Source organism: Scyliorhinus canicula, chromosome 11 (assembly GCF_902713615.1).
Source record: "Scyliorhinus canicula chromosome 11, sScyCan1.1, whole genome shotgun sequence".
Taxonomy (NCBI): Eukaryota; Metazoa; Chordata; class Chondrichthyes; order Carcharhiniformes; family Scyliorhinidae; genus Scyliorhinus; species Scyliorhinus canicula.
The window spans coordinates 4,586,655-4,604,462 of record NC_052156.1 but is presented as its reverse complement, the minus strand read 5'-3'; the positions used below and the strand labels follow the sequence as shown (position 1 = coordinate 4,604,462).

The window sequence follows — 17,808 nt, the reverse complement described above, 5'->3', positions numbered from 1 at the left end:
ACAGAGAGACAGAGACACAGAGAGACACAGAGACAGAGACACAGAGAGACACAGAGACAGAGACACAGAGACAGAGACACAGAGAGACACAGAGAGACACAGAGACACACAGAGACAGAGACACAGAGACACAGAGAGACAGAGAGACAGACAGAGACACAGAGACACAGAGACACAGAGAGACAGAGACAGAGAGAGACACAGAGACAGAGAGACAGAGACACAGAGAGACACAGACAGAGAGACAGAGAAACACAGAGACACAGAGACACAGAGACACAGAGACAGAGAGACAGAGAGACAGAGAGACAGAGAGACACAGAGACACAGAGACACAGAGACACAGAGACACAGAGACACAGAGAGACACAGAGACACAGAGAGACACAGACACAGAGACACAGAGAGACAGAGAGACAGAGAGACAGAGACACAGAGAGACAGAGACACAGAGAGACAGAGAGACAGAGACACAGAGACACAGAGAGACAGAGAGACAGAGACACAGAGACACAGAGACACAGAGAGACAGAGAGACAGAGAGACAGAGAGACAGAGAGACAGAGAGACAGAGAGACAGAGAGACAGAGAGACAGAGAGACACAGACACAGAGACACAGAGACACAGAGACACAGAGACACAGAGACAGAGAGACAGAGAGACACAGAGACACAGAGAGACACAGAGACACAGAGAGACACAGAGAGACACAGAGACAGAGACACAGAGAGACACAGAGCCAGAGACACAGAGACAGAGACACAGAGACAGAGAGACACAGAGTCACAGAGACACACAGAGACACAGAGACAGAGAGACACAGAGACAGAGAGACACAGAGACACAGAGACACACAGAGACACAGAGACACAGAGACACAGAGAGACAGAGAGACAGAGAGACACAGAGACAGAGAGACAGAGACACACAGAGACAGAGAGACACAGAGAGACAGAGAGGACAGAGAGAGACAGAGAGAGACAGAGAGAGACAGAGAGAGACAGAGAGAGACAGAGAGAGACAGAGAGAGACAGAGAGAGACAGAGAGACACAGAGACACAGAGAGACAGAGACACAGAGACAGAGAGACACAGAGACAGAGAGACACAGAGACAGAGAGACACAGAGACACAGAGACAGAGAGACAGAGACACAGACACAGAGAGACAGAGACACATAGACAGAGACACAGAGAGACACAGAGACACAGAGAGACAGAGACACAGAGAGACAGAGACAGAGACAGAGAGACACAGAGAGACACAGAGACAGAGACACAGAGACAGAGACACAGAGACAGAGAGACAGAGACACAGAGAGACAGAGACACAGAGAGACACAGAGACAGAGACACAGAGAGACACAGAGAGACACAGAGACACACAGAGACAGAGACACAGAGACACAGAGAGACAGAGATACAGACAGAGACACAGAGACACAGAGACACAGAGAGACAGAGACAGAGAGAGACACAGAGACAGAGAGACAGAGACACAGAGAGACACAGACAGAGAGACAGAGAGACACAGAGACACAGAGACACAGAGACACAGAGACAGAGAGACAGAGAGACAGAGACAGAAAACACAGAGACACAGAGACACAGAGACACAGAGACACAGAGACACAGAGAGACACAGACACAGAGAGACACAGACACAGAGACACAGAGAGACAGAGACACAGAGAGACAGAGACACAGAGAGACAGAGACACAGAGAGACAGAGAGACAGAGACACAGAGAGACAGAGAGACAGAGAGACAGAGACACAGAGACACAGAGACACAGAGAGACAGAGAGACAGAGAGACAGAGAGACAGAGAGACAGAGAGACAGAGAGACAGAGAGACAGAGAGACAGAGAGACACAGACACAGAGACACAGAGACACAGAGACACAGAGACACAGAGACAGAGAGACAGAGAGACAGAGAGACACAGAGACACAGAGAGACACAGAGACACAGAGAGACACAGAGACACAGAGACACAGAGAGACAGAGAGACAGAGACACAGAGAGACAGAGACACAGAGACACAGAGACACAGAGAGACAGAGAGACAGAGAGACAGAGAGACAGAGAGACAGAGAGACAGAGAGACAGAGAGACAGAGAGACAGAGAGAGACAGAGAGAGACAGAGAGACACAGAGAGACACAGAGAGACACAGAGAGACACAGAGAGAGACAGAGAGACACAGAGAGACACAGAGAGAGACAGAGAGAGACAGAGAGAGACAGAGAGAGACAGAGAGAGACAGAGAGAGACAGAGAGAGACAGAGAGAGACGCAGAGAGCCACGCAATTCTCTGGGTAATGGTCTAAGTGTTGTATCAAGTGGGATTTGTCGCATGTTTCCCAGCGAGGCCGGGAACGCAATTCCAAGTTATTGATGGGGACAGTGTAGAGGGAGCTTTACTCTGTATCTAACCCCGTGCTGTACCTGTCCTGGGAGTGTTTGATGGGGACAGTGTAGAGGGAGCTTTACTCTGTATCTAACGCCGTGCTGTACCTGTCCTGGGAGTGTTTGATGGGTACAGTGTAGAGGGAGCTTTACTCTGTATCTAACCCCGTGCTGTACCTGTGCTGGGAGTGTTTGATTGGGACAGTGTAGAGGGAGCTTTACTCTGTATCTAACCCCGTGCTGTACCTGTCCTGGGAGTGTTTGATGGGAATCTCAATTCTCTAGCACTGACACCCATTGATGATTATAAAATTCAGTTGTCATTGTAATTATTGCTGTTTCTTTCCGCAGACAATCCGAGGAAGACAGAGGTGAGAGTGTTTTGGAGCAATGAGGTGTGGGCCACGAGTCTGAATTCTGAAAAAGAATGGGCGGGATTCTTGTTGGTTCCAGCATTGTTTTCCAGCGGGGTGCACCCTCGCTAGCTGTGGGATCCTCCATTCTTACAGCCGGCCAATCGGATTTCCTATTGGGAGCCAGCCCACACCGTCGGGAATCCTGCAGGCGTGGGTGCAGTGCCAGCGAAGCGTGAGGTCCCGCCGACGGAGAATCCCGCGGATTTAATTTGCATTTGTTTGCATTTTGTAACTGAGCACATCCCAAAATGTTTTACAGACAATGAAGTGTACACGGCAAAGTGTGCACAGCACAATCCCACGTCCAGCAGCATGATAAAGACCAGTCTGTTTTGTGTGGTGTTTGGTGAGGAGTAAACATTGGCCCAGGTCATCGGGGGAATTCGCCAGTCCCCTGGCATCGTTGGCACCAACCCCATTGCCAAAGAGTTTGACAACAGTTCTGACTTTTTGACTCCCTCCACCCCCCCCCCCCGATACCTGCACATCCCGCCGGTACCTCCCCACATCAGTGCGTGGTGGAGAGGCACTTGTGGAATCGCTGGCTGCTCCAGCACAGAAAGAGGCCATTCAGCCCATCCATATTTTGCAATTTTCTGCACAAACCGCCCCATCCGATGTCACTCTCCTGCTTGATTTTGATTTGATTTGATTTATTATTGTCACATGTATTAGTGTACAGTGAAAAGTATTGTTTCTTGCATGCTGTACAAACAATGCATACCGTACATAGGGAAGGAAGGAGAGACTGCAGAATATAATGTTACAGTCATAGCTAGGGTGTGGAGCAAAGCTCAACTTAATACGAGGTAGGTCCATTCAAAAGTCTGATGACAGTAGGGAAGAAGCTGTTCTTGAGTCGGTTGGTACATGACCTCAAACTTTGGTATCTTTTTCCTGACGGAAGGAGGTGGAAGAGAGTATGTCTGGGTTGCGTGGGGTCCTTAGTTATGCTGGCTGCCTTTCTGAGGCAGCGGGAATTGTAGACAGAGTTGATGGATGGGGGGCTGGTTTGCGTGATGGACTGGGCTACATTCACAACCTTTTGTAGTTTCCTGTGGCCTTGGGCAGAGCAGGCTCCATACCAAGCTGTGATACAACCAGAAAGAATGCTTTGAATGGTGCATCTGTAGAAGTTGGTGAGGGTCGTAGCTGATATGCCAAATTTCCTTAGTCTTCTGAGAAAGTAGAATCGTTGATGGGCTTTCTTAACTATAGTGTCGGCATGGGGGGACCAGGACAGGTTGTTGGTGATCTGGACACCTAAAACCTAAAGCTCTCGACCCTTTCTACTTTGTTCCCATTGATGTAGACGGGGCATGTTCTCCACTACGCTTCCTGAAGTTGATGACAATCTCCTTCATTTTGTTGACATTGAGGGAGAGATTATTGTCGTCGCACCAGTTCACCCAGATTCTCTATTTCATTCTTGTACTTTGTCTCCCTCGCTCCCCTATTCCCTTTAACGTACTGGAGCAGTCAAATAGTTTGCTGACAAATAGACACACACCGTTAGTTTTCAGAAGAATTTGTTCCTCTGATAGGGAGCCTCTTATGTTTTGGTGCCTGGCTGGTTGGAATTAGTGTACTAGAGAACGTCTAGTTCATGACTAGTTAAATGTTTATTGTTAAACATTAATGTGGGTTTGATAACCATAATAAAATTATCAAAATCTACTAACTATAATAAACTATCTAAGAGCTACTACAAATCTGACTATCCACTAAGACGATTATCACCATACTCCCTGGGGTAACAATATCACGTGGTTGTTCTGTACTGCCACCTGCTGGTTGGAGGTCATATCTATCACTATTTACATGATTGCTTGTGCATATCATCACATCCACTTTCCTTTGGAAATGTATAATATTTACATACGTTATTTCAATTTATTATGCAATATATATGATATGCATAATGTGTCCATTATTTACATGTTTACAGTCCATTACAATTTCAATCTGTCTGGCTTTCTTCTGTGTCTTAATAATATAATCTTTTTGTCACAAGTAGGCTTACATTAACACTGCAATGAAGTTACTGTGAAAAGCCCCTCATCGCCACATTCCGGCGCCTGTTCGGGTACACAGAGGGAGAATTTAGAATGCCCAAATGACCTAACAGCACGTCTTTCGGGACTTGTGGGAGGAAACTGGAGCACCCGGAGGAACCCACGCAGACACGGGGAGAACGTGCAGACTCCGCACAGGCAGTGACCCAAGCCAGCAATCGAACTTGGGACCCTGGAGCTGTGAAGCAACAGTGCTAACCACTGTGCTACCGTGCTGCCCTTTCATACATCTTTTACAATGGACAACCTTCAAAGCATTGGTTGAACTTGTGAGTTTGTTTGTTTTTCCACTGCTGTTGAAGATGGTTCCTGCTGTGTTTCTGTACTTTGTACATCTTCAGCTTGTTCTGTTCCTGGAGGCTGAGGTAGCGTTTGTTCAGTTGTCCTGAGATTGCTTTCAACATCATCCGGTGATTCCGAAACAAAGGGTTGCTGAACCTTCAGCAAGGCCCCCCTGTTTCTTCTTAGAACTTGCCCATCATCAGTGCCGATGATGTATGACTACGGACTTGATGGTTGTTACCTTTGCACACTTCATCCATTCACATCCATCAGGATTTTCTACCCTGACTGTGTCATTCTTTGCTAACGGTTGCAAACATCTTGTGGATTCATCATAATGCCTCTTCTGCCTCCTTTTCTGAAATATGAGCTTCTTTGTAAGTTTTGCGATTAGGTGGTTCCTGTGAGAGATATGGTCAGGTTGTTCTGAGTTGTCCATTAATTAGCAATTGTGAAGGTGATAGCCCATTAATCAATGGTTCTGTTCTATAACTAAGTAACGTGAGATATGGATCTTCCCGGCTGTCCATAACGTTTTTGAGCAGCTCCTTCACAATGTGAACACCTTTTTCAGCCTTCCCGTTGGATTGCGGATACAGAGGACAAATCAAAACTCATATCTGTGCGTGAACTCTGCCCATTCATGACTGCTAAACATGGGCCATTGTCGCTCATGACAACTTGAGACATTCCATGGCGAGTAAAAATGTCTTTGATCTGTTTGGTGACACATCTAGCTGATGCGTTTGCTAGTTGTACCACTTTCAAAAAGTTGGAGAAATAGTCGATCACTAACAGGTATTCTTTTGCTGCCAGACAGAACAAATCCCTTCCCACTTTCTGCTGCGGGCTGGTAATTATTTTGCCTATTTCATTGGTTCTTTTCATTGTTTGTTCTGAACTTCCTGACAAGTTGCACAGTTTTCGATCATGATCTGAATGTCCTGATCGATGGCTGGCCTGTAGACTGTGTCTCTGGACATTGCTTACATTTTTGTATGCCCAAGTGGCCCCTCATGAATCTTGTTATGAATCATGGATCGTAACGATTGTGATATGACAATCCTGTTTGCCTGCGAAAAAACCCATTGGCTGCACTTAGCTCTGATGTTATAATATTTGGAATAGGATCCGTTTGGCCATCCCTCACTGAGATACTTTATTATCTTCCGTAAGATTTCATCTTTGTTGATTTCGTCTCTGATTCGTTTTGATTTCTCATCTGACACTGGAAGGCATTCTGTCACAAGATTCACGTGGACTTGCGCATCCTCATCCATATGTTGTTCTTCCTTCATGTCCGTAGATCTTCAAAGTGCAGCAGCTACTATGAGATGTTTTCCTGGCGTATAAATGAGATTGAAGTCGTAACTTCATCATCACATGTTGAATCCTTGGTGACATCTCATTTAGATTTTTATTTACTGTTGCCACAAGTGATCTATGATCAGTTTCCACTGAGAATTTCAGTGAGCCATATGTGTAATCATGGAATTTGGTTAATCCATTTATTAAGCCCAAGCATTGTTTTTCTTTAGAACAGTACAGCACAGAACAGGCCCTTCAGCCCTCGATGTTGTGCCGAGCAATGATCACCCTACTTAAACCCGCGTAACCCGTATACCCGTAACCTAACAACCCCCCCATTAACCTTACACTACGGGCAATTTATCATGGCCAATCCACCTAACCCGCACATCTTTGGACTGTGGGAGGAAACCGGAGCACCCGGAGGAAACCCACGCACACACAGGGAGGACGTGCAGACTCCACACAGACAGTGACCTAGCCGGGAATCGAACCTGGGACCCTGGAGCTGTGAAGCATTGATGCTAACCACCATGCTACCGTGAGGCCCTGCATTGTTTTTCTATTTGAGCAGATCTGCCCTCTGTGTCAGCCACTGACCTTCAAGCATCCAATTGGAAGTTAATTGTATTGCCGCAATAACACAGCTCTGTCAGCACTGGAGATGTAGTCAATGCTTCCTGTAACATTCGCCACGCATGCTCATGTCTGTTAGTCCATTTGAAAACAGTGTCCTCTTTGACTGTTTCCCTCAAGCAAGCCGTTTTCGCTGATAAGTTAGGAATAAATGTACCATACCTAGCATCCTGAGGACTCCTTTATTGTCTGTTGGACCTGCCATGTTTAATATCGCCTTTATCTTCTCCTGGTCAGGTTGTTTACCTCGAGCAGAAAGTTTGTCTCCCGAGAATGAGATTTTCTTCAACACCAAACTGGCATTTGGCTGTATCTAACTTCAGACCACGCTTTCTGATGCTTCTTAACACTTTGATCAGCACAAACAAACTCAAAAACAGCTTCTTCCCCACTGTTACCAGACTCCTAAATAACCCTCTTATTGACTGACCTCATTAACACTACACCCTGTATGCTTCATCCGATGCCAGTGCTTATGTAGTTACATTGTGTATGTTGTGTTGCCCTATTATGTATTTTCATTTATTCCCTTTTCTTCCCATGTACTTAATGATCTGTTTGAGCTGCTCACAGAAAAATACTTTTCACTGTACCTCGGTACACGTGACAATAAACAAATCCAATCCAATCTAATCCTTTTGTCGTGCTCTTCTCTTGTTTAGCCCTAACCGATAATATCATCAATGTATACTCTGATGCCTGGAATTCCTTCTGCGATTATTATTATATGTTCATTGCCCTGTGGAAATTTTCAGATGCTGCAATAATACCAAATGGCATTCTGAGGAAGCAGTAACACCCGAATGGAGTGTTGAAGGTGTGCTCTCCTCACCCCACTTCAGTTGCCAAAAACCCTGTGATGCATCCAGTTTGCTAAAGCATGTCGCTCCTGACATCTCACACGTAATCTCTTCTCTGTTCGGAATAGAATAACGCTCTCTCTTGATGTTTAAATTGAGGTCTTTGGGATCCATGCAGATTCTCAGATCAGGGCAGCACGGTAGCATAGTGGTTAGCACAATAGCTTCACAGCTCCAGTATCCCAAGTTCGATTCCCGGCTTGGGTCGTTGTCTGTGCAGAGTCTGCACGTCCTCCCCGTGTGTGCGTGGGTTTCCTCCGGGTGCTCCGGTTTCCTCCCACAGGCCAAAGATGTGCAGGTTAGGTGGATTGGCCATGATAAATTGCCCTTAGTGTCCAAAATTGCCCTTAGTGTTGGGTGGGGTTACTGGGTTATGGGCATAGGGTGGAGGTGTTGACCTTGGGTAGGGTGCTCTTTCCAAGAGTCGGTGCAGACTCGATGGGCTGAATGGCCTCCTTCTGCATTGTAAATTCTATGATAATCTATGATTATTGTGTTTCTTAACGCAGAACATGGAGCTTACCCAATCCGTTGGTTCTTCAATTCATTTTAGCACCCCCAGATTTGACATTCTCTCCAGTTCATTCTTTAGTCGTTCCGTTGATGGGGCTGGTACTCACCTTGGTGTGTGTATGAATGTTTGAGCATTTTCTTTTAACTGGATCCTATAAGTGAATGGCAAAACTCCAAATCATTGAAATATTTAAGGAAATTCTTTCAGGATTGAATCCACTGATGCACTTTCTATGGTTCCAGCACAATCTGCACTGGAGACTCTTTTAACTAATTTGAGTGCTTCACATTCTTCCACTCCCAGTAATGATTCACGCTCAGCCTCTACATGGAAAACTTCACTTTATGCACCTTATTCTTTACACGGATATCTAGTTCGCATTCTCCCAGAGTATTAATTATTTTGCTGTTGTAATCATTCAAAATGGGAAATGAAAATCGCTTATTGCCACAAGTATGCTTCAAATGAAGTTACTGTGAAAAGCCCCTGGTCGCCACATTCCGACGCCTGTTCGGGGAGGCTGGTACGGAAATTGAACCGTGCTGCTGGCCTGCCTTGGTCTGCTTTCAAAGTCAGCGATTTAGCCCTGTGCTAAACCAGCCCCTATATAAGTACCGTTTTATTTAAAACGTGCGGTTTTATTTTCATTTCTTGCATATCTGATAAACTTATAAGATTGGCCCTTGCTCCCGTGTCAAGTTTAACATGGATTAATGTTTTATTAATCATCAAAGGAACTGTCCAGTGTCTCATCTTGTATTTGCATCGCTATTACTGCAAATTTGCTTTAAAGCCTTGTCTGTTTGCATGCTGTTACAATGCTTATCTTCACTCGATATCATATGTATGGAAAATGTGTCTTTGAGATTTATCTCATCAATGACGTTGATTGATTTTGGGAGTTCCGATTTTTCATTTGAGAAACATTTTAGCAAAGTGATTTTGCCTTTGCATTTGGAACAAGGTTTTTCCAAATGTTGGACATTGCCTGTGCAAATGCTTGTTACTGCAACGCTTACACAAAATGGTGGTGCCAGTTGCTCGTTTAAAATGGCCGCCTCTGCTGGGACCATGTTTTGCCTTAGGGTGCGTTATAACACTATTGGCGTCGGCTGCATCTCCGATCTTCACGCCAAAATTCTTCAGGTTTAGAGTGCTAATCTGCAGCACAGCTCGCTCACTGGGATGGCAAATCTTAATGGCATCATCGAGCTGGGGTTGATTCTCCCTCAACAATCTCTCCCAAACCTTTGTCAATGCTGATCCCGAACACGATTTGATCGTGGATCATCGACGCTTGCAAAGTCGCAGAGTCACGTGTCTGAGCCTTTAGCCACAGGTCTGTTTCGAAGCTGTCGAGCGATTCACCCGCCTGTTGTGTACACGTGCGAAAAACATAACCGCTCAAACGTTTTGGGATTTTTTGGTGTGCAGTACCGATCGAATCTTTTCACAAATTCAGGAGTTACTTTTCACGAGTTATTTTTATCAGGTTCGTTATTGAATGTGACGGTGTTAAAGATTTCTATCGCCAGTGGACCTGCTACTGTGGTAGAGTTGGAATTGCTGTTTAAAAGCCGCTAATCTACTTTGCCAGTGACTCGAAGCTGGTGTGGTGTCTTCAGACCTTCCACCATGGACATCGAAGTCTAGCAGTGCATTGAGTGATATTTGCCACTACTCTACGTGGTTAGTATAAATGTTTTTCTTCTTCCCCCTCTGTTATCTTGGTCTCTGGTCTTCTTAGATCTGCAGAGCCGCGCCTGGTACCATGTTATGTTCTGGTGCTTGGCCGGTTAAATGCAATTAAAGAGAACGTCTAGTTCGTGACTGTTAAATGTTTATTCTTCAACAATAACGTGGGTTAGATAACCATAAGAAAATTAACAAAATCTACTACTAACTATAAACTATCTAAGAGCTACTACAAATCTGACTATCCACTATGACGACTATCTCCAGACTGCCTGAGGTAACAGTGTCACGTGGTTGTTCTCTACTGCCACCTGCTGGTTGGAGGTCATACCTACCATTATTTACATAATTGCTTGTGCATATCACCACAGTGCCGGAAGTGAAGAGATAGAAACTTTTCTCTTTCAAAACAGTGTGTTTGGGATTTTTGTTTTCACTTCACCTTCAGGCAGACCTGCAGCAGTTGCTGATACCTGACAGCAGGTGGCAGTGTCCATCAGAATATGGTGGATATGGGCTGTGCTGAGCAGGGGTGGCTGGTTGACTGTGATCGCAGCACCTTGAAAAAAAACTGCCCAAGATTATTTCCCGGGCCCCAGACGGGCGTATGTCTACACATCGCACTCTCAAACTCCACCACACCAACCTGCGCTGGTTGGCCAGTGCATCCTCACATGATCTTTAGTCAAACAAATGCAATTTTCTCAAGCAGCCACTGTTGTGACACAGGAAATGTTGGCAGCCAGTTCAGGCACAGCAAGATCCCAAGGACAGCAATGTGATAATGACGGGATTGTTAGGTTTTTTTGTCGTGATATTGGTTGAATGATAAATATCAGCCCCAGGACAATGGGGTGAAGCTTCACCTCTTCCTCAATCAGTGGCTGTGTGATCTGTTACATTCAACATGATGGAGGAGCTGAACCGGGCTTTACAATCTCACCCAAAACATAGTTCCTCTGACAGTGCAGCACTCCCTCAGTGCTGACCCTCTGACAGTGCAGCACTCCCTCAGTGCTGACCCTCTGACAGTGCGGCACTCCCTCAGTGCTGACCCTCTGACAGTGCAGCACTCCCTCAGTGCTGACCCTCTGACAGTGCGGCACTCCCTCAGTGCTGACCCTCTGACAGTGCAGCACTCCCTCAGTGCTGACCCTCTGACAGTGCGGCACTCCCTCAGTGCTGACCCTCTGACAGTGCAGCACTCCCTCAGTGCTGACCCTCTGACAGTGCGGCACTCCCTCAGTGCTGACCCTCTGACAGTGCGGCATTCCCTCAGCACTGACCCTCTGACAGTGCAGCACTCCCTCAGTACTGACCCTCTGACAGTGCAGCACTCCCTCAGTGCTGACCCTCTGACAGTGCGGCACTCCCTCAGTGCTGACCCTCTGACAGTGCAGCACTCCCTCAGTACTGACCCTCTGACAGTGCGGCACTCCCTCAGTACTGACCCTCTGACAGTGCAGCACTCCCTCAGTACTGACCCTCTGACAGTGCAGCACTCCCTCAGTACTGACCCTCTGACAGTGCAGCACTCCCTCAGTACTGACCCTCTAACAGTGCGGCACCCCCTCAGTACTGACCCTCTGACAGTGCGGCACCCCCTCAGTACTGACCCTCTGACAGTGCGGCTCCCTCAGTACTGACCCTCTGACAGTGCAGCACTCCCTCAGTACTGACCCTCTGACAGTGCAGCACTCCCTCAGTACTGACCCTCTGACAGTGCGGCACTCCCTCAGTACTGACACTCTGACAGTGCGGCACTCCCTCAGTACTAACCCTCTGACAGTGCCGCACTCCCTCAGTACTGACCCTCTGACAGTGCAGCACTCCCTCAGTACTGACCCTCTGACAGTGCGGCACTCCCTCAGTACTGACACTCTGACAGTGCAGCGCTCCCTCAGTACTGCCCCTCTGACAGTGCGGTACTCCCTCAGTACTGACCCTTTGACAGTGCAGCACTCCCTCAGTACTGGCCCTCTGACAGTGCGGCACTCCCTCAGTACTGACCCTCTGACAGTGCAGCACTCCCTCAGTACTGACCCTCTGACAGTGCAGCACTCCCTCAGTACTGACCCTCTGACAGTGCGGCACTCCCTCAGTAGTGACCCTCCCACAGTGCAGCACTCCCTCAGTACTGACCGTCTGACAGTGCAGCACTCCCTCAGTACTGACCCTCTGACAGTGCAGCACTCCCTCAGTACTGACCCTCTGACAGTGGATGATCCTATCATTCTGAGGTGAAGCATCAAGAGTGTTGATGTCGGATTGATTGTGGGATCTGGTGCCTGGCAAATCCTGAGATGGTCTGGCTGCTCCTGCAGGAGATGGGGAGGGGGGACCTTGTACCCCAGTGAGAGTCAGCACCTTCAGGCGAGGGGGGGCCTGTACCCCAGTGAGGGTCAGCACCTTCAGGCGAGGGGGGCCTGTACCCCAGTGAGGGTCAGCACCTTCAGGCGAGGGGGGGCCTGTACCCCAGTGAGAGTCAGCACCTTCAGGAGAGCAGGGGACCCTGTACCCCAGTGAGAGTCAGCACCTTCAGGAGAGGAGGGGGACCCTGTACCCCAGTGAGAGTCAGCACCTTCAGGCGAGGGGGGGCCTGTACCCCAGTGAGAGTCAGCACCTTCAGGAGAGCAGGGGACCCTGTACCCCAGTGAGAGTCAGCACCTTCAGGAGAGGGGGGGGGCTGTACCCCAGTGAGAGTCAGCACCTTCAGGAGAGGAGGGGGACCCTGTACCCCAGTGAGAGTCAGCACCTTCAGGAGAGGAGGGGGCCTGTACCCCAGTGAGAGTCAGCACCTTCAGGAGAGGGGGACCCTGTACCCCAGTGAGTGTCAGCACCTTCAGGAGATGGGGACCCTGTACCCCAGTGAGAGTCAGCACCTTCAGGAGAGATGGGGACACATACACCTGTGACAGTCAGTACAAATTAACTAGGAACTGGAGTAAGTTCTTCAGTCCTTGAGCCTGCTCCACCATTCAAGATCACGGCTGATTATCCACCTTAATGTCATGCCCCAGCACAATGTTCATATGCTTCGACCCCAATAACCTATCCACTCAGTCAATAAGTATAATGTGGGATGGCTACAGGAATAGTGCCAGAGGACTGGAGGATAGCAAATGTGGTCCCTTTGTTCAAGAAGGGGAGTAGAGATAACCCCGGTAACTATAGGCCGGTGAGCCTAACGTCTGTGGTGGGTAAAGTCTTGGAGAGGATTATAAAAGATACGATTTATAATCATCTAGATAGGAATAATATGATTATGGATAGTCAGCATGGTTTTGTGAAGGGTAGGTCATGCCTCACAAACCTTATCAAGTTCTTTGAGAATGTGACTGAACAGGTAGACGAGGGTAGAGCAGTTGATGTGGTGTATATGGATTTCAGTAAAGCGTTTGATAACGTTCCCCACAGTCGGCTATTGCAGAAAATACGGAGGCTGGGGATTGAGGGTGATTTAGAGATGTGGATCAGAAATTGGCTAGTTGAAAGAAGACAGAGAGTGGTAGTTGATGGGAAATGTTCAGAATGGAGTTCAGTTACGAGTGGCGTACCACAAGGATCTGTTCTGGGGCCGTTGCTGTTTGTCATTTTTATAAATGACCTAGAGGAGGGCGCAGAAGGATGGGTGAGTAAATTTGCAGACGACACTAAAGTCGGTGGAGTTGTAGACAGTGCGGAAGGATGTTGCAGGTTACAGAGGGACTTAGATAAGCTGCAGAGCTGGGCTGAGATGTGGCAAATGGAGTTTAATGTGGAGAAGTGTGAGGTGATTCACTTTGGAAAGAATAACAGGAATGCGGAATATTTGGCTAATGGTAAAATTCTTGGTAGTGTGGATGAGCAGAGGGATCTCGGTGTCCATGTACATAGATCCCTGAAAGTTGCCACCCAGGTTGATAGGGTTGTGAAGAAGGCCTATGGTGTGTTGGCCTTTATTGGTAGAGGGATTGAGTTCCGGAGCCATGAGGTCATGTTGCAGTTGTACAAAACTCTAGTACGGCCGCATTTGGAGTATTGCGTACAGTTCTGGTCGCCTCATTATAGGAAGGACGTGGAAGCTTTGGAACGGGTGCAGAGGAGATTTACCAGGATGTTGCCTGGTATGGAGGGAAAATCTTATGAGGAAAGGCTGATGGACTTGAGGTTGTTTTCGTTAGAGAGAAGGTTAAGAGGTGACTTAATAGAGGCATACAAAATTATCAGAGGGTTAGATAGGGTGGACAACGAGAGCCTTCTCCCGCGGATGGAGGTGGCTAGCACGAGGGGACATAGCCTTAAATTGAGGGGTAATAGATATAGGACAGAGGTCAGAGGTGGGTTTTTTACGCAAAGAGTGGTGAGGCCGTGGAATGCCCTACCTGCAACAGTAGTGAACTCGCCAACATTGAGGGCATTTAAAAGTTTATTGGATAAGCATATGGATGATAATGGGATAGTGTAGGTTAGATGGCCTTTAGTTTTTTTTTCCATGTCGGTGCAACATCGAGGGCCGAAGGGCCTGTACTGCGCTGTATCGTTCTATGTTCTATGTTCTATGTTCTAAAGTATGCCAGAAGAAATATTGGATATTAGTGATTAAGGGATATCAATTATCGTGGGGATATTAAACTCCATATAAAATGGAAAAATCAGATTGGCAGTTGAGGGCAGCACGGTGGCCTAGTGGTTAGCACAACCGCCTCACGGCACTGAGGTCCCAGGTTCGATCCCGGTTCTGGGTCACTGTCCATGTGGAGTTTGCACATTCTCCCCGTGTCTGCGTGGGTTTCGCCCCCACAACCCAAAAATGTGCAGAGTAGGTGGATTGGCCACACTAAAATTGCCCCTTAATTAGAAAAAATAATTGGCTAATCTAAATTTAAAAAAAAAAAAAAAAAAAGATTGGCAGTTGTACCTTTGATGAGGATTTCATGGAACTTTTTGGAGATAGTCTGTAGAACAGAACAGCGTGGACCAACCAGAGAGCAGGTTATATTAGCCTTCGATATGTGTAATGTGACAGGGTTAATTAATGAGCTCAGAGTGAAGACCACTCCTCCGTAGCAGTAGCCTTAACAGGACTGAATTTTACATTTGGTTTGAGAGGGAGAAGAGTGGGTCTAAGACTAGTATTTTAAACTTAAATACGGGAAACTATGTGGGCATGAGAATTGAGCTAACTGAAGTGAACTGGGTTACCCGGCTAGGGGATAGATCAATAGAGAAGCAGTGGCAGACTTTTAAGGGGATATTTCAGAAGTCTCAGAATAAGTATACTCGCTGTAAAGAAAAATACTAAGGGGAGAACCCACCATTCATAGTTAAGGAACACATCAAACCTAAGGAAACAGCATATAATTGCATAAAGGTGAGTGGCAGGCCTGGTGATTGGTCACAATATAAAGAATGACAAAGGATGACTAAAAGGTTAATCTGGAAAAAGGATTAGAGTATGAGAGGAAGCCAGCGAGAAATATAAAAAACAGATAGCAAGAGTTTCTGTCGGTATTTCAGCAGGAAAAGTGTGAGTAAAGTGAGTTTGATCCTCTCGAGAGTGAGAATGGGGAGTTAATAGTAGATAACAAGGAAACGGTTGATGGAATGAAAAGATATTTTGCTTCTGTTTTCACTATTGAGGCTGCAAAAACATTCCTGTAAACGCTGTGAATCAGGAGATGGAAGGGAGATCGGAACTTGGTGAAATCACAATCACTGAGCAAACAGGTGGAGCTGTGGCTGACAAATCTCCGGGTCCTGATCAACTTCATTGTTGGGTTTTAAAAGAAGTGGCTAATTGGCTAATGAGGTAGTAGATACGTCTGTGTTAATTTTTCAAAATTCGCTAGACTTGGAACGATTCTATCAGTAGAAAATATAACGGCTCTATTCATGAAGTAGATAGAACAGTACAGCACAGAACAGGCCCTTCGGCCCTCGATGTTGTGCCGAGCAATGATCACCCCACTCAAACCCACGTATCCACCCTATACCCGTAACCCAACAACCCCCCCTTAACCTTACTTTTTTAGGACACTACGGGCTATTTAGCATGGCCAATCCACCTAACCCGCACATCTTTGGACTGTGGGAGGAAACCGGAGCACCCAGAGGAAACCCACGCATACACGGGGAGGACGTGCAGACTCCGCACAGACAGTGACCCAGCCGGGAACCGAACCTGGGACCTGGGACCCTGGAGCTGTGAAGCATTTATGCTAACCACCATGCTACCGTGCTGCCCTAAGGGAAGTAAGGGAAGCAGTAAACAGGAAATATAAACTAGTTAGCTTCAACGTCTGGCATGGGGATGGTGTTAGAATTGATCGTTGAGGAGTTTATAGCTGGGCACTTCGAAAACCTCAAGGTCATCATACAATCCCTACAGTGCAGAAAGAGGCCATTCTGCACTGACCCTTCGAATGAGCACTCTGCCCATTTACGGTGCCCACCCCTATCTATCCCTGCCATCCCATAACCTAACCTGCACATCCCTGGACATTAAGGGGCAATTAAGCACGGCCAATCCACCTAACCTGCGCATCTTTGATATGGAGATGCCGGCGTTGGATTGGGGTGAGCACAGTAAGAAGCCTTACAACACCAGGTTAAAGTCCAACAGGTTTGTTTCAAACAATAGCTTTCGGAGCGCAGCTCCTTCCTCCTTCCTCCTCCTTCACCTGAGGAAGGAGCAGTGCTCCGAAAGCTCGTGTTTGAAACAAACATGTTGGACTTTCACCTGGTGTTGTAAGACTTATTACTATGCACATCTTTGGACTGTGGGAGGAAACCGGAGCACCCGGATGAAACCCACGCAGATACAGGGAGAACGTACAAACTCCGCACGGACAGTTACCCGAGGTTGGAATTGAACCGTCCTCGCCCACCTTTGGACTGTGGGAGGAAACCGGAGCTCCCGGTTGTAATCAGGAAGAGTCAGCATGGTTTTGTGAAAGAGGAACCATGTTTAACCAATGTATTGAAATTCTTTGAAGGTGTAACATGTGGTGTGGATAAAGGAGACCTGTAGATGTATTAGACTTAGAATTCCAGAATTCATTTGATAAGGTGCGACATCAAAGGTTATGGTTGGAAATAAAAGCTCCTGGTTTCGGGATATTAACCTGGATAGAAGATTGACTGGTTGTCAGAAAACAGAGAGTATGCATAAACAGGTTTTTCTCTGATTGGCAAAGATGTGAAAATTGGAGTCACGCCAGGGTCTGTGCTGGGGCCTCAACGTTTTACAATTTACATCAATGACTTAGCTGAAGGGAGTGGAGGCAATGGCAGCTAAATTTTCAGATGACACAAAGATATGTAGGAATGTTTGTTGTTGAGAAGGCATATGGAGTTTGCAGATGGATATAAATAGGTTGAGTACAGTAAGTAATGAAAAAGAATAATGGAATGCGATCCTTTATTACCGGAGGAATTGGCTATCGAAGTGAGGGTGCGATGCTTCATTCAGGGTGTTATTGAAACTGCATTTTGAATATTGTGTGCAGTTCTCATCTTATTTACAGAAGGATGTGAATTAATTGGAGATGGTTCAGAGGAGATTTACTACATTGACTCCTGGCAGGAATGGGTTGTCAGATGAGGAAATGTTAGACAGTTAGAGCTTGTTT

At 46.9% G+C, this 17,808-nt stretch overlaps 1 protein-coding gene across 4 annotated transcripts in view; it reads left to right on the top strand.

Annotated features, from left to right (window-relative positions):
* The window catches only part of LOC119973753, a 211,078-nt gene that overhangs the window by 171,120 nt on the left and 22,150 nt on the right, over positions 1-17,808 (top strand). For all 4 annotated transcript variants that reach the window (XM_038812175.1, XM_038812174.1, XM_038812177.1 and 1 more), the window contains one exon: positions 2,761-2,780. In XM_038812175.1, the coding sequence (XP_038668103.1) occupies positions 2,761-2,780 (20 nt within the window). The remainder of the gene's footprint in view (positions 1-2,760; positions 2,781-17,808) is intronic.